This window comes from Bradysia coprophila, unplaced genomic scaffold, assembly GCF_014529535.1.
Source record: "Bradysia coprophila strain Holo2 unplaced genomic scaffold, BU_Bcop_v1 contig_494, whole genome shotgun sequence".
Lineage (NCBI taxonomy): Eukaryota > Metazoa > Arthropoda > Insecta > Diptera > Sciaridae > Bradysia > Bradysia coprophila.
This window is the reverse complement of record NW_023503746.1, coordinates 927,986-951,599: the sequence shown is the minus strand read 5'-3', so window position 1 is coordinate 951,599 and position 23,614 is coordinate 927,986. Positions and strand designations below refer to the sequence as shown.

At 35.0% G+C, this 23,614-nt stretch overlaps 1 protein-coding gene across 1 annotated transcript in view; it reads right to left on the bottom strand.

Moving 5' to 3' along the window:
- The window catches only part of LOC119082860 (E3 ubiquitin-protein ligase MYLIP), a 35,108-nt gene extending 15,289 nt beyond the window's left edge, over positions 1–19,819 (bottom strand). Inside the window, exons 1-2 of the mRNA XM_037192522.1 lie at positions 19,809–19,819; positions 9,158–9,402 (exon numbers count right to left, since the gene is read on the bottom strand). Coding sequence (XP_037048417.1) covers positions 9,158–9,259 — 102 coding nt within the window. The 5' untranslated portion in view covers positions 9,260–9,402; positions 19,809–19,819. The remainder of the gene's footprint in view (positions 1–9,157; positions 9,403–19,808) is intronic.
- Between the last annotated feature and the right edge of the window lie 3,795 nt (positions 19,820–23,614).

Below are 23,614 nucleotides of genomic sequence, written 5' to 3'. Positions count from 1 at the left end.
TAGTACATTTTCTACCTTGGTGTATATTTCGAGAATAACTTCGTATGTACAATTGTATATAACGAGCGCCAGCGAGTGTATATACAATTGTACATAAGAAGTGATTCGAGAAATATACACCAAGGTAGAACAATGTTTTATCTCCTGCAAGCTGATATTTCATACATTAGCGAAATAACCACAAAAATTTGGATTTAAAATTAATTAATTAAGCATGTTGTTTTAAAACGCATTCACAACAAAAAAAACATCATACAGAGAATCCTTTATTTACTTACTCACACACATATACTATCCACCTCAACATTTCGTTCAAATCACATCATTCCGACTACTCTGATTATTTGATCGATGTAGAAGTGACTAACGAACCACTACCGACACCAATTGCATCGTGTTATGTGATTTGTTGGCGTAGTGGACAGCATGTTTGGTTGATATGCTGCTGGTCCCGTGTTCGCTTCCGCCGTTCGGCGATTTTTTTTTTTTCAAATATTTAGATGGAAAGTAAATTTACCCTAGGTGGGTTATGTGTGAATTATCCAATCGTATAGGCTGTGGTTATGTATGTGTTTGTGTTTATATGCAGAAACGCGTAATGTATGAAATATCAGCTTGCAGGAGATAAATCTAAAGATCAAACGTTTTCGTTACATTGGATACCAATAACTTATGTACCATACGAGGAGAAACAGTTCTTCGCAATATGAATTCCATTGGAATCGCCCGCCTTTATTTATTTATCTTTCAACTAATGAAACTACTTTTACTAATTTGTTAACCCATAAAATCATTTAAAAAAAATCTCAAAATTAATTGCAATGTTTATACAACATTGAAATGTTATAATTCAATATTTTTTCTTGTTTCTCAGTTCATAATATCGTTTCAGTGCGCTATAAAATCCCAAGTGTTAAATGACACGAATAATTTGTTTCAGAGATAATTTTGTTTATAAACATTGTTCGGGTAATTCATAATTCATAATTATTGTGCTATGAAAGTATATAACATCGTACGTAACATTGACAGATTTGTAATGGAATTTCTTTATGGATTCAATATTGAGGTTCTGCGAAAAATGTCATGGGTCGAAAAATTGAAGAGCCAGATTAGTGTTTTGTTACGAATCATTAGCAAGAAAGACATAAAATTCGGTTAAAAAGGCTATGGGTTGTAGTACAAGCTGATTTATAGAGACATTCATGTGTAAGTCTCGAATAAAATACCCAACCGCAATTGAATCATTTATTAGTACGTGGAAAGACCATGTTAAGAATTTTGTATTTTTTCGTGCGAAGAATAACAGTAGTAGGAGTTGCGGGAAATTGTAACATTTTCAAATTTAATTGCTAATATGAGCACTTACAACTCCTTACAGGTGTAATAACCATAAAAAAATTGTAATAAAATGGAGAGATAGATGGAGAGCCAACAATGATATTTCTCGATGTGTTAAATTGAGGCCATTCATAAATTACGCAAGCGGTTTACTGTCACTTCGAACGAATTCAATATATTATTGTTTACAAACAGCCAGTGTACGATCGTATATCGATTACAAATCTATTACTTCTTTTGTTTAACACATTCAAAAGAATTGCGGCTTGTCAACTTTCGGCACACTGGACTTTACTTAAATAGTCGTGGAATGCCTCCAAATAAATTTCCAAAAATCTAGAATTCAGTTTTGGATTTTTAGAAATTTACTTGGAGGCATTCCTCGACTATTCAAGTAAAGTTTAGGGTGCCGAAAGTTGGCAAGCCGAAATTAATTTCAATGTGTTAAAGCATCGTTTAGTGTTTGATACAATAGTATTTTACATAACTAGGGATAATTAGATGAAAAGTCTTGTTTTCGTGTGAATTTTGATGATCCGAGGCGAAGCCGATGTCTATCAACACACGAAAATGAGACTTTTCATTTATCCCGAGTTATATAATGTATTTTACATGCTCAGTGCTTCGAAAGAAGTGCCTGAAACATGAAAAGTACGGTTTTCGACGCATTTAGCATGTAAAATCTTTTACTTCTTTTGTTGTATTGGTTTTGCTTTATAAGAAAACGCTGCCGAGATCTCAACACTTATTTAAATTATAGTACTTGTCGACAACAGATGCCTAGTTTTGTGTGTCCATTGTAAGCTCGACATTATCTTCGTATTTTTTAAGACCTTGGTTGGTGTTTGTGGTTTTTGTGAGAAAATATTGTTGCAATCATCTCAGTAATAGAACTCAGCAAAACAATCCAAAAAATAATGGTATGATCGCCCCGAACACCCGAAGCCAAAACACAAAATTTCGGTAAATATTGTGAAGACCGGAAATGTATCTCGTATGTGCAATATGAAGACACCCATTTGTCTAATTCAACGAAAACACAAATTGAGTATAAGAAAATATTTGTTATTTGGCCATATGTGATGCTTCAAGTGTAAGAGATTTATGTATCCAGCGAAGTTATTTTTACGAGGGGGAAATATAAATAAAACTTTGTTATTGAACCAATTTCTCAATCAAATTCGAATCATCTGTGCCGCCGTTACGATTCCATGTCTCAATAAATGAAAATACAATGCAGAAATGACCTCGAGATTTCTTTTGTCAGATTATCGAACTTAACACGAGTGTGATTTTAAAACTGCGCATCGTCTTTTTTTTAACAAGCAAGATTACAAGAAACTGTGCCAAAAATATCTAATAATAAACACCATCTGTGCGGTTGGGTACATTTGGTATATTGATAAAAATATCATATTGGTGAATGTTCCAGTTTTATTTTTAATTTTCGTTTTTATTTATCATCACCAGGTAATATATTAGCGACGACATATCGTAAATATTTTGACCAAAATATAAATAAATAGGTGTTTTATACCCCGTACCGTAAAATTGAAATTAATACGCTCAATGGAGGGCCGATTTTCTCTGCACAGATGTAATATTTCGATTCGAAATGTTGTACATTTCGACTCAAAACGAATTTTGTGTACTGATACACGTTTTGCATTTCAACGTTATAAATAAGTATGCAAGATGTATCGGTATATATATATTGTGGTAAAACCGACACACAATTAAATTGGTTGAGGCACGTTTATGACACGTGAACAGTGAGTGATTTTCTTTTTATAAATATTAAACGAGCGATCTTGCTCTAAATAAAAATCTAAATTCTAAATAAATCGTCAGTTTGTAAAAAGGGAGATTCTGTCATTGTTCTTCTGAAGAAAAAAAAAAACAACAATCGGGATATTAGGTTAATAACCTGCTTTCATCTGTTATCGACAACAATGATCAAAATATGCGACGAGTTTTACCATCTCACGAGCTTTTTCTTATAACAAAATTTATGTTGTAAAATTTGAAGTAAAAGATATTTTTTCAAACATCTGGACATATTTTAGACAATAGAAGTACTAGATTCTTGATCATTTAAACAACAGTCGAGGGACTTCATTACTGTTTCGATCTGTACTGACAAAAATGATTTTACAATCTTACCTGTAGCAGGTAAATTTGTATCCAGGTATGCAGGTAATGTACAGCTGTAGCGCACCATACAAAAAAAAATCAACTGTGACAGGTATTGTAGATTGACTGAAGGTAAGATTTTCAAACCTTTTTTGTCGTTTTTGACGACGATCTTCCGATGTTGTGCATCATTCAATGCTGTTCGAAAATGCCGCATCTCATCAGGTCATGCAGATTGGCCGTGGCTTAAATCTCGATTGGACTAATATGAATTCTATTTTCTCAACTCAAAATGTGAAAATTGTTTGGCTTGGTAGCAGTCTTGCCTGTCCTATTCCACGTAATGTTAGAAATGTAACATTAATTTATCAAACGACCATTCTTTGTCAAATTTATTCTCAAACTTTCTGCTGCGTATAATGCAGCGGAAAAGGTCTATCACAAATTCATAATCAGCAAATTCATAGTCAAATAAAAGGCTTTTATGGACGACAAAATTGTCTCGAAACATCCATTTCGTATCTGCGTCACATTATTTCATTCATATCACCCGTCTCAATCGCTTGGTTATCATTTAAATAGCAGAAATATTTCGGTGAACAATACCGGAAAAATTATTGTTTTAAAATGTAAATATTTTCCGTTTTATCATTTGTCTTATACCATTCAAAAGTGGAAATAATCAATTTTCCTGATATTCTTGATTCTTTTTAAATGTCTTCTTAAAAACAAAGGGAAATTTTATTGGAGATGAAAATATATTAAAATTTCACGAGATGAATGCTAAACGCTTCCATGTATTTTATATGGATATGGGTTGGGTTTGGGTTGGTAACGCCATTTGTTTTAACGATATTTTAAAGATGTCTATTTAGCGGGTACGGAAATTTAAATTTATGCTTTCTCATATGGGATTAAAGTGGAATTAAATGTTAGATTTATGAGTGTAGCACATATGTATACAAAGAGAATTTCAGCTATGCCTTGTGTTCCAACATCGCACTGTGACTGGTTTAACCTTTTCTCTAAGCTATTTCATTTTGAATAAAATTTCTTAAATTTATAATGGAGAGCATCGTGACATTGGTATCACACATTTGCGAAGGAAAATAATTTATTCTTCTCGAAGATTATAATTAGAAAATGTTCAATTCATTGCTACTGATACATTTTTCAAATGTAAAGCAGAAACATTCCACTTATCATTGTGTGATACAGTGATATTCAGTAAAAGAAACGATCTCCATTTAATTACTATTCTCAAGTCATACAAATCTTCTTATTATGCCTTTGATTTTGTACGATATCCCCCCCAGGAATTATTATGTTTATTAAGCGATTGTTACGCCTCAGTAAGTCTGTCGAAAGAAAAGTGCTTTCTTCGTGATCACAACAAAAGCACGTACGTAAAATATTTCTCTCTTTGAATGTGTCTTCTAATGTAGGTAAAAGTTTTACAGAAGATGCTTTGACAAAACCCAATATAGGAACAGCATAAATTCTGAACGGCACAGAAATTTGTTGCATACTTAAATTTCCCTTTATAGGATATTCAGTTCAGGCATGCATTCGAGGCAGAGATGTAGCATAAAAACGAGATATATCTTATGCCGCTAGATGTGCATGGAGCATTTGCACCGATTTTTGTTTGTAACAAAACGAAAGCTCCATTGAATTTTAAATTTGAAAATTAAAATTGAATTTTAAATTGTGCGGAATAAATTTGCGATTTCATGCTTGACATTGTAAAATTTATTGATTATTTTCAAACAGTTTTTTTTTTGCTGTCGGTTCAGGTGAACGTCTATGGTTTTCCCTATTTAATATTCGAATTCCAGAGAAATTCCCAGAATTGAAAAAAGCACTGGAATTAAATTGCCACAAAAAAACTTTTCGTTTCATGAAACATGACATGACGTTGAAAACATGACGAAAATAAAGGTATTGCGTTCACGCGGACGATTCTAAGTTTTTTTTGTTCACCAAAAAGTACTGAAACGAGAAGGTATAAAAAATGTCGTCTGAATTACGGCCCTCGCTTCGCTCTGGTCGCAAACTTCACACTCGTTAATGCTTACTGAAAGTTACTCTGTGTGAGCGTTCGAAGTTTCGTTCTTCGTTCGTTCTTGCACAACACTCGTACATGTTTTTGTTGGTATTTACCAGTCTTGTGGTAGCTATTCCACATGTCTAGCATGTGAATGCATGGCTAGTAATGAAGCAGAATGAAAGTTTAATTTCAACTTTCATTTTGCTTATGATTCGCTAGACTTGTACATGCAACAAGTAATGACTAGCCACTTGCACTCAGTTGTTGCCTTGCCACTGTCGTCATAGCCTCACACTATTAATCGGCAAAAATTATTCCTTAAAAATTTTGATGAATTATGAAATTGCATTGCAATGTCGTCTCTCGGATCGAAACAGTGGCAGAAACGGAAGCTAATTTTAAACATTTCGTCAAATAAAAAAAAATTGAAATTCGGTTAAGAATTACTCGAGTTGTCGTGGTAACCAGTGTTACACGGACGTTTTCTGTATGTAATGGTTTAACCAATGTAGAACGTTTTCGAAATAAGTGAACTTATCGTTAAGGACATTTTAAGTGATTTTCTGTCATAAGACCATGACTTTCAGTCAAGGGAATTAGCCACACAAACTATTCAGTGGCACTGAATCAGTGCAGACCAGAACGAAACCAGTGTGTCGACAAAATTTTCCATTTAATTCTAATGTAATTACAAAAAAAATCTACTTAAACACTAATAGTTCACGTGATGTTCGCATGTCCCGAACACATTATATACGTAGGTATATCCACCCAAGAAAGCAAAATTGAAAAGTTGAAAAATTAAATTTCAATCAATTAAATTCTAATCTATTCGATCTATTCCGAATGAATAAAAATTTATCTCACTTTCCATATGTGTATCTATATATCGAATTGAATGGCATGCGGTCTCATTCATAAAATTTCATTCGATGTTGTACTTTGATCAGAAGTGACCTTCAATTGGTATAATTTCATGTGCACATGCAACTAATTTTTATTTTGTTTCATTTCAAGATAAAAAAAAACAATTACAATTAAGTCGACACATGCACTTCGTACACTTTACGGTAATTGTCTATTATATCGTATTGTCGTCAGTATAGCGGTTTATATTGTTTAATTGCTCAGTGGAAATTATTTGCAGTCGTTTAGGAACTCAAGCAGCAACGAATTAAATCCCATGAGACATTTAAATTAACATAACAAATGACCCAGATGATTCAACGAGTATTTTCATCGTATTTTCCCAATAAAATTAAAGTTCGTAGCCCCATTTCCATCAAAATGTTCAAACAAATTAGAATTTTCAGCCAGCCGCTGTCAATCAAATCAATCTTTTTCAAACAAGGCAATCCCATACAACTTATTCATATTCTGATGCTGGTTGTTCGCTGTATCCCTTATACGACGGAATGGCTTTTATCACGTTTCGGTTCAATTGAAATCGTTTATGGGCAATGAAGATAGCAACGTGAATATTTCTTGCATGACGTTAAATAGTTAAAATGCCGAAGATAAGCCATGATACTGTAAAAGCCACTTTACACAGTTCATAAAATTTTGTAAACATAAAATCGTTTACGATCATCACATATCTACCATTGGCATGTAAAGTGATTTGACACGTTTCGATTATATTTTTCGGTGGGAATAACGGAACGGAAGAGTCATACACCTTTTCCGTCTCTCAAATATGGTCGATTCTTTAAAAAAAAAAGAAAATGTCACGTAAAGTAACTATTCGTTTAATGTCATCTGTTACCGACACCAACGACTAAAATATGTGAAGATCAAAAAAAAAAATTAACCAAATTGTGTTTTCAACAAGTGTAGTAAAAGATTCTGTTGAAAATGATTGGATCAAAAGAAGTAGCAGACTCGACGATTATATCGTTTACGGTCTGGTTCTTTGTTAGAACACTGATAAGACTTTCAAATGCCAACAAACAACTGATTTCATGGTAATGCGGTTCGACATACGACTTGTATTTCAAAGTCAAATAGTATTAGGAACGAAGTCCAAAAACATCATGTTTCGGTGCATTTTTCTTGACAAAACAATATTCTTGATCTACGAAAAAGTAGTTTGCTCAGTGACCTATATTTACTATCGGAAAAATATCTGTAATAACGGATCCATTTGGTATTCGTTCAGTTTGTTAATGGAACTTTTCTGTAACATTAAACCATTCAAAAGTGTCACAGTTGAGCAGGTTCTTTCAATTTCATACACCGCAGAAAGGTAAGCAAAATGGAAATTTATGGTCCATTTCAACCTAATTTCCGTCATCATGTACAGAAAACAAAAAAATTATTTTTTGTTTTGTATTGTGAGTAAACCAACTTTATCGCAAGCTAATATTTTCCAAACAAATTGGCAATAAACTTGACAATTCTTGAAAAATATCTTTACAAACGAATATTATTTACAGCACAGACTTATGCAATTGAAAACACACCAAAAACTAGTGTGTGTACTCGTACTGATTTTCTCAGCATGTCGATCGGCACGTACATTCTCGTTGCCATAACTTTATAATTAAATAACGACTAGCGTATAATTTGCATCACTTTAAAAATACAATGTCGTTGAGCGGAGCAAAGTGCGCTCAATAATTAAGAAAACCGTTTTACGTTAACAGCTAGTGTAATTTATAGCAGACTCAGTGTCTATCGAAACACTTCTCGGTGATGTTTGATTTCATAACAACAAAAAATTCGATTAAATAATCGAAACTGCAAGATTTGAATAAATGACAATTTTCGATATTCTTTTGACACGAGAAAGGTTGAATCAATGAACAACAAAAAGAAATTCGGTTGTGCGTTCTATTGTGGAGATTAAGGTTCACCAAATTGTTGATGAATATTTTGCGTCTTTTTTTTACGCTTTATGTGTTACAACTCATTCGTTAACGTACTTCAGTAATTCAGGAAAAAAACAAATTGATTTATACAAAATTCATTTTTGTCATCATCTGTTATCTGAAACTATGAGAATAATGAGTAGCTTCCTCTTGATCTGTTCTGGGTTATAACAAAATCTGTGTTAAAACTAATGAAGTACAAGATTTCACTTCTGTACATCTGAGGAAGTAACAGACACGATAATCATTCTAGGAATTTTCTTACTATGTGTCTATAACAACGCATGTGTTGTGTGGCTAATTTCAAATTTTTAATAGGAAAAGACAAAGAATGAAACGAACAAAATAAAAACCGAACAAACGTCTTCTTTAGCTGAAAGTATGAAATTATTGCCGAATGAATTCGCAAAGTTTTTGTTCTCTGTTTCTAAACTTATTCACTTATCTCCGGCCATCTAAGAAACTCTAATATGTTTTTACGTTCAGACATTTCAAAACAATAATCGAAAAATAAACTTCTTCCCGTCGTGACCTATACAACGAAACGAGATCTCAGGTATCTCAGGTACAAAAATGTGTTTTTATACAAAAAAAAATGAAAAATATTTCGTTTATAAAACAACATAGTCCACAATACGATAAAACGTTAAGAAAAAGAGACTCGACTCCAAAGTCGGATACAAAATTTTAGATTAAAAATGCAAACAAAAAATGTGCTCAAGGATAGCGTAATAATATTAAATTATCTCTCAAAGATTTATACCTTCTCCAAGCATTGCTGGCCAATACTGGGTCCATCTGGCTTGTTGGCACATTCGATGGCTAATGTTGTATTGTTCGGTAATTGAACTAAACACCAAATCATTTTGGATGAAATCAGTTTTTCCAGTTCAGTTTTTACTTAATAACAAAAAAAAATTATTTTAAAATTAATATCACAATTTCTGCAATTTGTTTATCTTGTAGTGTATCTTGTAGTGAATGCACTGCACATTAAAGTCTTCAACTCTTCAAAATGTCTTGTTGATTGTTTGCTGGTTATAATTCCAGTTTAAAAACCAATCTTCACTTCATTTATAATCAACCGATTAAACATCAAACATTAAATTTTAATTCACGTCTGGTAGACACAGTTTATTTTATTCAAATTATTTGTCACGATGTTTATTTTAAACTTTTTCACATATGCGAATAGTCGTGGACATACTTTCAATTTAACGTCCATACTCTGCTAAATCCTCTGCTGCAATAACACAATATTCAATCGGTCGCGTACTCTAAAACAGCTGAATAATCGCTCTCTGTTTTGAAATCGCTTTTCTCTCACAACGGAGTTCTCTCGGCTATGTATAACATATACATAGGAAAAGCCGCTGTTGTTGTTTGGTTTTATTGAATTTTCGTGCCGAATCGAATATTTTTTTGTTGTTTACGTTCAACAATTCAACAATTTATACATACCACTCCATAAACGCTGAAATTGTGTTTCGATGGACGTTTGACTGAAGACAGTCTGTGTACGAAAGAGAGACAGAAAGAAATGGTGAGAAATGGATATCGGTCGAAATGAAAAGTTTCGAAAGCTTTTGTAAAAGCTTCGATTTCAGAAAGTGTGTCCGCTAAATCGGTTCAATTTTACTGTCTACGGTGAAGAGGTAGAAGGCTCTGATAAAACATTTCAACAGCAAGATTTTTCAAAACTTCTTGGTTTGTGTGCATAAATTGCAAAACTTTTAACTTGAAAGCTTTCAGAACTTTCTACATGAGTAAAAGGTGCATTGTGATCATTTCTCAGTCAAATCATCATCAATATCCACTAGGCCATTCCTAGAGGGTGTTTTAACGTTACACAATTTTGCAACGAATCAAACCACCAATATCACAAAACGTACAAGAAGTCTTCTACAAAATAAGAACGAAAAGGGAAGAGACTGAGAACCAATAATCACGTCTTGCGACGTCGCTTTGATGGAACGAGCCAACGAAGATGAGAAGCTGTTTCGACCTCCGAATATGGTGGTGGTCACAGGGCAGTATAGGACAACCCATCGTCAGTTGTTGCCACCATATTCGTTCACAAGACAGCGAATATTACCTCTTGAACGAAGTGACATGTAATATTCTGAAACAATTTGCTAGGTATCTAGCACGTAGGAATCAACGAAGGTGACACTTTTAACCGAGGCGTGTCTTGCCTCTACGTAACTTTGAAAAACTATTTGCTAACACAGAGTCGAAAACAACGAGGGCAGAAACACAAGGAAAAAACTCTTCAACTTATCTAAAGGACACTCACTTCTTGTAACAACTGATTTCGCACCGTCATCTGGACCATTCGAATTCATTTTTACCAATTTTCGTTTGAAAAACCGCACGTGGAAAATTACTTTCGCAGCAGCTGAAAAATTCTGGCAGAAGGAAAACAAACGGACACTATGTTTTCACAGTGAAAAAATAAAACTAAATTAAATCGTGACAAGAAGCTCGTTCCAAGCATTTATTCACTCGGAATTCACTCAACCGTGCAGAGCATTACCACGCTTCATCTTCTTACGCACATTCGGAACGATGTCAGGGATACGCGTTAGAACAAACGGAGCATGAATGACGTCCCGGATGCCTATGAAAAACTTTTCTCACTTTCGGGGAACCTATTTGATGCGTTGGGTGCTCACGTAAATGTTTGTTCACATCCGAGTGTCCATCATTTACGATCGAATGAACTGTTCTTGCAACGTCGAACTGACCGGTGACACACAGCTTCTTGAAGTCGCAAGAATCACATGAAAGTTCGAATATGCAATCTTTCATATGATCTGGATGGTGGCGGTCTTTCATATTTTCAATCATGAGATCCTTGTTCTTAGCAACTGGACAAAAAGCCAGCTTTACGTCCAACTTCATACAGGACAGGCAGTTGTTGAAGTCTTTAGTGAAGGTCTCCGAAAATGGACAAGAAACGTAAGCAGCAGATGTAGAACCAGGCACTGGGTAGCTCTGGAAAATGCTTAATGGTTTCAATGGCTTAAATTAACTAGCTTTTTTTGGTATGTGTTCAATGTAATGAAGACAGACATGAGATGAAGACACTCGGACCAAAATATGTAACAGACTCGGTGAGATGCTCGTATGTGACCAAAACTTTCATTGAAAATATTTTTTCACTTTCTTTTTCACTTAGAATTAACGTTCCACCGAAATTCTTTTACAGCCGTGGAACAGTAATTTCTAGCCAAAATCTCTTATGTCATCAGGTCACCTTTAGTTACTCTGCGGATTTTTTTTAAACTCATAATTAAGAATATTTTGGTGTATGTTCACTGTTCAGCCATAAATAAATTTTCACCATTTCATGCCTACTCAAACTTTGCTATATCCAGACGCTCTGTCAAGGTGACCATCCATAAGTGTTTATTTGAATGAGAATGTTGACGGGACATGTGGGACGTCCGGACGTATTCGTCGTTTGAGGTGCTATTCTGGAGAAAAAAATGGTTAAAGAGTCGACTGTCGGAAACAATGATGAAGCTGTAAGCTTTCTAACAAATACGGCACCGCCAATCAGAAATTGTTTAAGATGTCATCAGGCGGTAGAATTCCTTCGACGTCCAAGATCAGGTATCTCAGATTGAAGACTCAACCCTTTTATATCTACGAGAAAGGATCATCAACTTCTGTGTTTTCTCGAATCTCAATAATTAGTCCTAGTTATTTCATATTTATATCCTTGGTTTTGGTTCAATGCAATGACATAATAGTGGGATTCGGAAGTGGCAGCGCCCGGTTTTTTAACGTTACGCTTTTGCAACGGACTAGATGCAACATTAGAACTCACCCACAGCGCGAAGCTATTAAAACAATTTAATTCGGAAGTGGCAGCGCCCGGTTTTTTAACGTTACGCTTTAGCAATGGACTAGATGCAACATTAGAACTCACCCACCAGCGCTATTATGTCATTGGTTCAATGATAATGTTTATGTTTATTCACTCAACAAATGTCAAGCACTTCAAATGGATTTATTGCTATTCGAAGTACTAGATTTGGTACACCTTGTGCGATGTGGTTAATATTACACCTTAATAACTAAGAAACATAAATGAATGTTTTTGGAACATCATGTATCATGTTGAATTGAATGGGATTGACGGGTGTCATGATTGTGGCCGATTTAAGTCCCACACATACACCCAAAGATTAATGGTACATTCTTAAGAAACGAGATTTAGTTACAGAAAATTAGGCCGATAAATTTTCGAAACCACTCAGCAGAAATGGAAGATCATTTTTAAGTCTCAATCAGAGTAATTTTCAATTTATTAACAACCATACAACGCATTTAAGATTCTATGACATTCAAACACAATGAGGAAAATAATCTGAACATCCAAAAGACGTGCTTAACAGTTTAACTTCTCGATCACAGATTCGAGATTATTGTGTCGTTTTATCATCGATTTGTTGATTATTCAAATTAACAAATGCGGCAATTTATTTCGAGTTATTGAATTATCATTTTTTTATTACTCAACCTCAGGTGGATGTGCTTATTCACAAGTGAAGCAGCTGACAGGTGGATATTCGTCATTCAATTTTTGAGTTGGCTTGGTAATAGATCTATAAAATCTTTCTATTTTTCGTGTAATTACTGTTCAGATAGCAACAATGTGACATTTGGTAGAAGAAATGTTTTATTTTTTGGTCGATGATGTGGTCGGTAAAATAAATTGCTACAAATTCACACTTTGCGAAGACTTTCACATGCATGTAGGGACGAATAGTTCATTCCCGTATATTTTATGGTTGTTTGACAACCTCTTTATTATTTGACCTTTCCACTTAACTTCACTTTTCAATTTTCTCGTGAAGGTACGCAAACCAATTATTAAAAATTTTCTTCTTGTTGGAAGCGGTCTCATCTTAAAGTATGGTTATTAATGTCGATATAAAGGTAATCTAAGGCGTCTCGCATCATTTGATTAATCAGAAAAATTCTACGCTCCGGAGTGCAGTCACTTCTATTGAGAAGAATTGTACATAGACTAGACACGATGTGAGCCATTCAAAAACGAGTTACAGTAAACGAGTTACTACTTCATTTTCATGACTTTAGGCGAAAGTTGCTACTTTTGCCCCGTTAAAGAATAAAGCAGTCATCTCGGGTTTCAACATACTTGCATATAATCACTTTACTCTTGTTACGTAAATCACTAAGACAAGAGGGTCACCACATTAAATGCTCTATTACATGAGGCAACCATCGCGATGCATCCTCAGTAACTGTCTTTTGAGGAGTGTAGACTTTGTATACCCCAGTCGAGGGCGCGATAGAGTACCTTACTTGTCACTTGTCGAAAAACAGTTACTGAAGTTGCTCAAAAGTACACTCGCGCAAACTGAGTATCACAAAATTGTTTCTGAATTAATGGATTACTTTCACAGCATTTCACAGTTTGCTTCACTGCCTACCACACGTGAAAGTTGAATTTCACATAAAAATTCACGAAAAATTCACGAAAAATTAACTGAAAGTATTCCAAATATAATCGATCATTTTCACATGGGACTTGCTTCGAGCTTTGTTATCTTGAACTGTAACCTGTCACATACGGCCAGACATGAGTCGGTTATCCGAAAAACCGAAAATTTCAGTTCGGTCAAGTCCGAACCGGGAAATGCGGTTCGGTCTGATCCGAACCAAACGATTCGGTTTGGTCAAATCCGAACCGAAAATTTCGGTTCGGTCATAACTATACCGAAAATTTCGGTCCGGACTTGACCAAACCGGAATTCACTGTACTTGAAATTAAAACCCAATCACGGCAGAGTAAAGTAAACCAGGCAGGAGCACTCGATTTGACTAGGGACCTGAATTATCAAATAGCCTTATTTTTGGCGAATAAAACTATTCAATTTATGTCAGTGTTCATTTGAGTCGATATTTGAGTTCATTTTCATACAGTGTATTAAGTCTTTTATTTGACGTCTCGAAAATGAACAGCTTCTGTTTGGCCGTAATAGCCAATACAGTCAAAATGGATTTACTATTTTTTGTGTGAAATATTACAGTAAACAACGTTTGGGGGAAATTTGCACCAGTCGTCAGAAGACAATTTCGAAAACACTTAGCAAAATTGGTTTTTCTGGTCTTTAAGATAAAGCCGATAAAGTAGACCTAGTACCGTTGGAGCCATACTCTAGAAACATGTTTAATATATGGTCATCCTGTTTGGGTGTTGAGGAATTTCGCGCCGTGTCATTCACAATAACCCACAAAGTGACATTTTCCTTATAAAAAATGTGTCATTTTGTCAATTATTGTGAATGATGCGGCACGAACTTCCTAGCAGCCCCTGTTTGCCGTGAGAGGACGTACCAAAAGTTTTTAATATAAAATTTAAGGTGTTTGAGAGAAAAATCTCGTGATGGGGATCTTCAAAAGATTATTAGAAAATTAGTGCTAGGGTAACAGCCTTTGACCTGTTCGTACGCAATGCACTGTAGTTAGATTTGGATCTTAATACACCTACCACAAAAGCAGAAAGAGCCTTCTTCTTCGCTTTTCGTTGTATAATGATATTGACAAGGTTACGCTAGAGATGAAAAGTTTATAGCTCTCGCAGTTAACAGGGGAACGTTGGACATAGACACTCATTCACTTTCCTCTGATGACTCCTTCAGTTTCAAATCTTATGCACTTCGGATTTGACCGAACCGAAATTTTCGGTTTTTCGGATAACCTGTGACAGGTTAAGAAGGGGCAGACACTAAAATTGATTTCCAATTAGTGAGTGAAAAAGACTTACGTTATTGTGTGGAATCTTGTACATTGCCTCGGCCTGCCCTCACATTTGGCAAAATAAAAAGTTCCAAACATGGACAAAATCTACTATTAACTTCTACGCAACGCACACAGAAATTTTCCCCATAATTCAAGCCATATTGTTACCCTTCTTCGGTGATGGAAAAAGTTTGTCTGGCACAAACTCATTTTGTTGAAATTCCAGAAACTTCACATGATGGACACGTCCTACATAACCCACCTTTACCTATCTTACATAACAGAATTTATTTAATAAATAAAGATTTTGTACCCTCAAGAAGTAACAGACTATAATGTCCCACGCTTGCCGTTCGTAATTACACTCTAAATAAATACAAAAAACATTTCCAAAATATTAGCTCTTTTATTAAGAGCACGATCATTAAATAATGGTTTTTAATGGTGCAAATAATGCGTCTTGTTAAAATATACCAATTTTCACTCATAAATGCTCTTTGATTCGTACAGAGTAATTTAATTATCATTCCGAAAATTCGAAAAATTATCCACAAAATCATTTTTTTCTCTCACTCTCGCCAACTATATTGACGATTGTGTATCCATCTCGACTTCCAATCCGATCATAAATCAATGAGTCAATTATATTCTATCGAGTTCATCTTGCCACACAGAGTTAGGCAAAAAATTTCACTTTTCTCTGAATTTGAATGCAACGCTATTTCAATGCAAAATTAAAAATGTTGAGCGGCTTCACAAAAAGCGATCCATTACTCATTGTTAGACACACAAAGTATGCATATCAATTCGCGCAAAGAATTATCCCTTTCGCATTTCGACAACGACATTCCTACCTTTCGTCTGCAAATTATTCTTGAAGAAAAAAATTGAGCATAAAATGTATTAATTTTCCACGAAATTCTAATGACTGGCATCATATAGATCAGGTTGAGCATGAAAAAACCGAATAGCTTATAGGTTCTCGCTCTCGTATGATGTATGTGCTGTGCACAAATGAATGAACGTAAAACGTATTTCACCATTCATGTAATCTCACAGGAACTAAGAAAAAAAAAAATTTGGAAGAAATTCAATTTACTCGGTCTGTTTTAGCTCATTACTCTCACGATAGCTTTGCGCATAAAATGATTTTGAATTTAACTTAACTTCACTTAAACATCGCACACTATAACGTGGACGATGTCTAACCCATCTATCAAAGTTATATATAAAGGTCGACCTTTCGGAAATGACTAATGTAACAAATCTGGTACTTCGTTTGTTAATTATTTTTTTTTCATATTTGAGACAAAATCTTTAACTTTATTTCCTTTACCATAAGTCATTGCTACATAAGAAGACACTGATTAGAGCTCATCGCTTATGTTGGCCGTTGGTCTTTGTGGATAACAGATAACAGATGATGAGCCTGAAATATACTGTGCTTTCTTTTCATTTGCTGTGCAATAACTGACTATTTATTCAGCATTGTGCGTGCGTTGTTGGGCAAATACAAAAACCTTTCAAAAAATATTGGGTGCCAAGTTCACTCTCTCACGACTGGCTCCAACGTTTCGTAGCACACATAACTCTTTGCTACCTGCGGTGCGTACGAGTGTAATGAGAAATGTACAGGGTTCAAAATACTTCAAAGGCCGATTGAAAGGAAGGCAAAAACGCGAGTTTTGTAAATGACGAATGGCCAAGGTATTTTAATCGTATACCATCAGATTGTGTATATGTTTGCAAACACGGTATTTCGTTTGATACCACGTTTTTTGATTGCAGACAATTCATGATTTTTTTATCGGAAATATTGGAAATACTTTAAGTGGAGCATAATGTAATTCATCAGTTTTCTGATGAAATTGGTTAAAATGTTTAGTGATTTATTTGTTCAGGTGATGGCACTTTGCAAATAATGAGTGTATACGTGTTACATTGAAAATATCACTATAAAGAAGTCTTATGCAATTAAAAATAATTTTGCCAGTCACTCTTTATACATATCATGTGCGTCGACCGATTTCTAAGACTATACAACATTACCATTTTGCTGACGTATAAAACAGAATTTCCATTTGAAATGATTCATTGACTTTTTTTAAAAGAAGTTAATTTTGCTTGCTCTGCGTCTGGTTAGTATTATTGAAATAACCTACAACACATATAGGACAACTGTTGGTTGATTTAAAAACTAAAGAGACCATCCTACGATTGGTGGCATTTATAAACCGATTTCAACTTGTTTCAACTGAAACAGACACTTATTATAATACGCTCGACCGCAACGTATACTTCCATTACTTTCAATTTTAAATTTTTATCGCATTTACGACGTGGTAGGTTTCCGATGTATTATGTAGAATCTCAGTAGTATGAGCGGGCGCTAGAGATTCGTTTTAGTAGCTTCAGATCAAACTATTTTTCCACCTACCCCTGGACAATCATCAGCGAACAGGACTAGTAAACTCTTTGTATATTTTCTCTGCATGAATGCAATGCATGTTTGAAGGTTTTGGGCTTTGGCTTTGGGGTTTCGCACGTTGTAATTAGTTTGCATTTGACTTGGTGCTGGTAGAAGGTGTCCTATAATTTATTTAATCAATTTAAACACTTGTCAATTCAGTGCTCATGCTAAGAGCAGTGCTGTGTTATGAATTGATTTTTTTTTGTTACGTGTAGAAAGGCGGTAATTCACATGTGAAAAACGTTATGTTTAGGAGAACTTGAGCAAAATTGCTTTAATTTCTTCGCTCTAGTCTTGTTTGAATTTCCTATTTTCTTCCGGAGGTGACCACAATGTTTTTTATATTTTTTTTTCTGTCTAATAGTTTATTTATATTTCGTTTATAAATAATAAATCTCGCTTAATGCATTTGAAGACGGAAGGATATTTTGGACACAGCTGGCATTTCCCCTTTGAATTGCCAAAGAAATTCGCTGAATTAGGAAATTCTTTGAGCGGCGATCTCCAGTCGTTTGAATTAATTTCTTGCCGATTTGTTTAATTAAATTGATCGAATCGCTTGACCATGGTCCGAAAGATTCCACTGCAAATGCTACGAACTTATAATTTTGAGATTTTATATACGAATAGAGCCCATGCTTTCGATTTTGCGCAAATTCTGTATCGATACAAATGGCGTCCCAAACCATTGACTGTCCTTTTTCCCATGGAATTAATGTTATACCATCGGGTCTTTTCCCATCGTCTCTCGAAAGCCCAGTCGGTTCCAATTTCGAAGGCACATTGATACACGTTAAAGACCGATGAATGATATCGTTCATTTCTCCATGTTTTGCAATCCAGCTTGCGGTGTTCTTTGGACAACTTAGAGCGTGTAATCCATTTTCATGAACGATTGAACCACAAGAGCAAGTAAACTTTTCGCAAACTTTGCAACCCAGACGAAGAGCAATACATATACGGAATGTGCTGTTGTCCATGAAAGTTCCTATGTTTGGAGACGGATACGCATTCAACCAAGCGTTCGATTCTTTGTGTTGAAGCGCATTAAATCTTGCTATGTCCAATGGCAGTGTGAATGTTAAGTTTTCGGTGATTATACGCTTCGTGTTTATTAAGTCCCAGTTTTTCTGATACTCTTTTGCCTCAGGAATCTCACTGTTGAAAGAGTTCCATTCCAGTAATGCATCATTCGCAATGTAAGTAAGGTTTTCATCTGGATTTTGTAAAATATGAGAGACAAGAACGCTTACTCCATGGATTGAGCTGAGGAAGGCAGGAAATGAAATATCTTGAAAACGCCGAATACCTAGGCCACCAAATTTGACTGGTAATGATGCTTGCAACCACTGTGTCTCATTTAGGCTAACGTTCATGATTGTTTCTAGTGTTTGTCTGAGCCCGTTATCAATTGTTAATAAAAAGTTTCTGAATTTCCAAGTGGGCGTTGTGCGCATGAAATACGTCAATTTCGGTATTGCAAAACAATTTTTCAGTAAAACGTACGCAGTGTGTGCATTTAAATTTTTCAATCGATCGAACATAACGTGTATCCTATTCGAAATTTCTGTCGACATTTTGTTGAAGCCTTCATCAAGAATTGGAGCACCCAAAAGGTTTAGCTCTTCTTTCGATGTCACACGAATTCCAGGTGCTACTGACTGAAATTTCTTTACAACTTCGTCATCAACTACTCCAGAACAGAAAAATATTTCACATTTTGAAGGATTGATTTCTAGTCCAATTTTCTTTGATAATTCAATCAGCAAGGTAAAATCTGCCAGAACCATATCCGCATAATCACCCAAGGTGCCGTCATCAAGGTACCATCAATTCAGTTCAGATTTGAGCTTTTCGATTATTGGGTGAATTGCCAGACAGAATGTCAATGGACCAGTAGGATCACCCTGCTGTGCCCCAACTTGTGAATCGATAATTACTGAATTGAATGAGAGATAAGACGTGTTCGCGTAACATTGCCAGAGATATTTGAATAATGATGGTGTAACAGTACGGACTTCTGACAACAGCGCGTCTCTTTCGAATGAATTGAATGCATTTTTATAATCAATCTTGAGTAGTATTTTCTGAAAATTCTTCTCATTCTCTGCAAAAGCTCTCGTTGCATGTACACCTGCTTCGCATCCTTGTGGGGTACCAAAACCTATTTGTTTCGGACGTAAGTAATCACCAAGGTCATCACGAACATGAGCGCAACATAGTTTAGACACCAGTCTTCGTAAAGCAATACCAACAGCAATAGGCCGAATTCCACCACTCTTCTTATTTAATGCACATAAAGACGCACCATAAATGTATTTGCATATCGAATCTGTAACTTTCCCCAATAACATGTAATTGCAAAGTTTCGTTATTGCTGACAATGCTTCCAGTCCATAATTTCCAGCTGATTGAGAAATTAAATCTTTGAAAAATTGAGGACGAAAACCATCCATGCCTGATGCTGATCCAGCTCCAAAGGACATAATTGAATCTTTGACTTTTTGTGGATCCACTTGAAAACATTCGTCATCTTGTATATCTGAAGGAGGCAATGGTAAATTCAGTTGTCTTGAAGGTGCCGGATGTTTCGCTTTCAGTTCATTTATTGTATGTTCGTCTGTAGAAGCAAAGGAGTCTTCTGAACTAAGTAACTTCACAGCTCCTTTCATGTCGAAGTCTGCAACCTTTGACTCAACTCGTTTATAGAATTCGGCTGGTTTGAATTTGCTCTTTCTTGTATGTGGTATTGTCATTTTTGATAAATTTTCTTTGACTATAGATGCAAGACTTCTTTTCTTATCTGATTTCTTACTTTCGGATGGAATGTGACAGGCCTTGAAACTGAACGTTAGAAGCTGCTCCCATGCTTTTATATGTGTTAGGAGTAGTTAACAATTTTTCCAACCTCTTAAAACAGGGGTGGAGAAAATATGCATTTTCTTCCCCGAACTGTCATCAGACAAAGCGTTAACAAAACGTCATTTTCTCATGTCCTTTTGAGGGACGAAATATATGGATCATCCATCTATATCATAAGAGTTTGGCTCTCCATACAAAATGTAACTTTTTGTATGATTTATTGTGAAGAAAAGGTTCGAAATTTTAAAAACTGGAATGGAATTTCATTTATTTAAAATGGTTTCGTTGTGTAAATGTAGCGCATATAGAGATGTGTAGCCAACATTCAGTTTATAATATAGAAATTTCGGCTCTACCTCCTAAGGCGTACAGCATTGATAACTCAATATTTTGATTTATTGATTGTCTTCTCCGTTGCTATAATAGCTAATGACTATACTTGTTGCGAATATTGCTAATAGCAAATAAGGATAGCTAAATCAACATTCTCAAGTGTCACAAATAAATCTGAATCGTGAGTGGTTCGTGCCTTTTCAACCGATAAGATAAATTGAAGTCATTGCGCGCGCATGCTACAATATTATTTGTAGAGGCTGGTCAGGCATAACACATTCAGCACGTCAAGCACGTGGCTACTTGGTATTATAGTAATAGTATATATCACTATGCACTATGTATAGAATCAACATTATTTCACTATACAAACCATTGAAAGCGTTGAATACAGCTGATGCCTCGGTATCTATTTTGGAAGTGATGTAAGTGTGCCTTGTTTGATTGTGCAATGTTTCCGAGCTTAGGGAAAGCAATAGAATTTTGTGAGTGAAGTAGTAGATCGTTGTTCAAACCTTTCTATTTTCACAAATGGGAGGGTTGCACCCCAAACTCGTTATCTCTATAGAAAAACATTTTCTATTTAATGTAAAGACTTCAGTCATCCAAAGTATAAGTCTTTACTGATTTTAACTACCTAGAACAATAATCTCTCACTTATACCTCCAGCGTATAACTCGGCACATAACTTCCAAATCGTCAAAATAAACATTTTGGACAGAGTTGCATAATCTACTATTCGGTTCCAGTTGCACGATACTAACATTTTATCGATTTATTTCGAATAGTCGTCTCCGTAATCAGCATTCAAAAAACAAATAAACGAAATGAATCGCCACTTCACCACCAACAAAATTATTAATGGAGCCGCTTTATATGCAACAAATAAAAATTTCCAACAGCTAAAAAAGACTAACGATGCTTGTTTATTTAATTCACAGGCCCGTTCAGATAACGGAAACGTGATACAAGACACATGATTTAATAATTGATTGAGACATTTTTACCATTCTATATGGGTCTACTGCCACGATAAGGTTGAATATGTGGATTTTAAACATGCTTTCAGTCACGTGTTTATTGAAATGGATTGAAATGTTTGACACTGTTGTCTTATGAAGATCAATCAAATATAAAAATTCTTTTTCTTTCGCTTATCAAACGAACATAAATTTTCCACTTAATAGTCGTTATAATATTGCAGACGAATGTTAAAAGTACCCGGTCAAGTTAGTCAGACTCGGACTAAAGAATTTCTAAGTTGAAAATAAAGATTACATTTACCGACTTCGGTAAATATTCGGTAAATAGCGCCTGTAGGTCAGAGCATCTAAATTAACGTACTATTTCTAATACAATTGTCATCAGCTTCGTAATATCTTTCGCTGAAGTCACATATCCTTGAGTGAGATATTCTTGCACATTGGTGCAAATGCGACTAAGTTTATTGGCGAAATAGTTGAAAAAGTATCGGTAAATATTGCAGCAATTTCGACCACTAAAACGTATTTTATTTGGTCCAATGTGATACAATGCCTCACGACAATGACTACACCGAAAGATATTACTAAGCTGAAGAGAATTGTATTAGCAATACTGACCTCCTGGTGATCTTTACCGAAAATTCACGGAATTCGGTAAATGCTGTTGAAACCTTGTAACTTCATTTAATGGTAAAGAAGACGACTTTCTGAACCCGAAAGTTCCAGAAGTTGACAGTTCCTCAAAGTGGTCCATATTCCAAATGACAGATGAGGAATAGTTGAAGAACTTGATTTTAAGGTTTTAACACTTTGATCGAAATCACGAGTTCGTACCGAACAAGAAGATACAGAATTGAAAAGTATAGTTCTTCAATTGTTAAGCGAAGTAATGGTAATACACACATAAATCACATTACGGATTGGTAAATTCCTAATTTATTTACCGAATTTACTGAAATTTACCAAAAGCCGAAATTTACTGAAATCCGGTAAACAAATTTACCAGTACGGCAAGTGCAGAGAGCAAGAGAGAATAAGTGATCCAATCAGACACCGCCATTTGCCTTGCAGAAGAGAGAGTTTGATCCAATCAGATTGCCATACATGAGAGAAATTTCCTGTTATTTGCACTTACTATATAATAGACCCTGGGTGCCGATTCTCGTGAATTGAATTCGTAACTTGACATCACCTCAATGCTAAGAGTGGTCCATACGATTCGTAACTTGTAAGGTGACAACTATCAGGTTACGAATTCTTAAATTTACTAGAATCGGCGCCCTGATTGTGTCTGTTCTCATTTTGTCCGATTTTAACAATTTACGATGCCAATTTTTATGTTTTACGAAAAAAAGTGATATATCTCCGTTTACAGGTCCCCGTTAGATAGCAGCTTAAAAATAAAACCTCAAGGATGATTGAGCTGCTTTTTAATCACTTGGCAACATTTTATTCGCAGCAGACATTTCTAATAAATCAAAAATTCTGATATTGCGTCTTAAATCCTACGTCTCAACGTGATTTACCTGAAGCTTTGTCCAACTGATTAAACAACGATATTATTGACAGCTAAAGAAACCATTTGAGATAATATTTGAATTTCCCAGATCTCAGAATCTTTCGTAGCGATAGCGATATTGTTGCGTGAAATGAGATGATAAATATTGAAAATTTATGCGACTAAATTACGTAGTCAGTCGCGTAAGCAAAGGAAGTGTTCAATATTTTTACCTATTTAAAAGTTTTGTGTGAGAACAAGGTCAATGCTTTAGAGTTTGCCTTCTAAATAAAT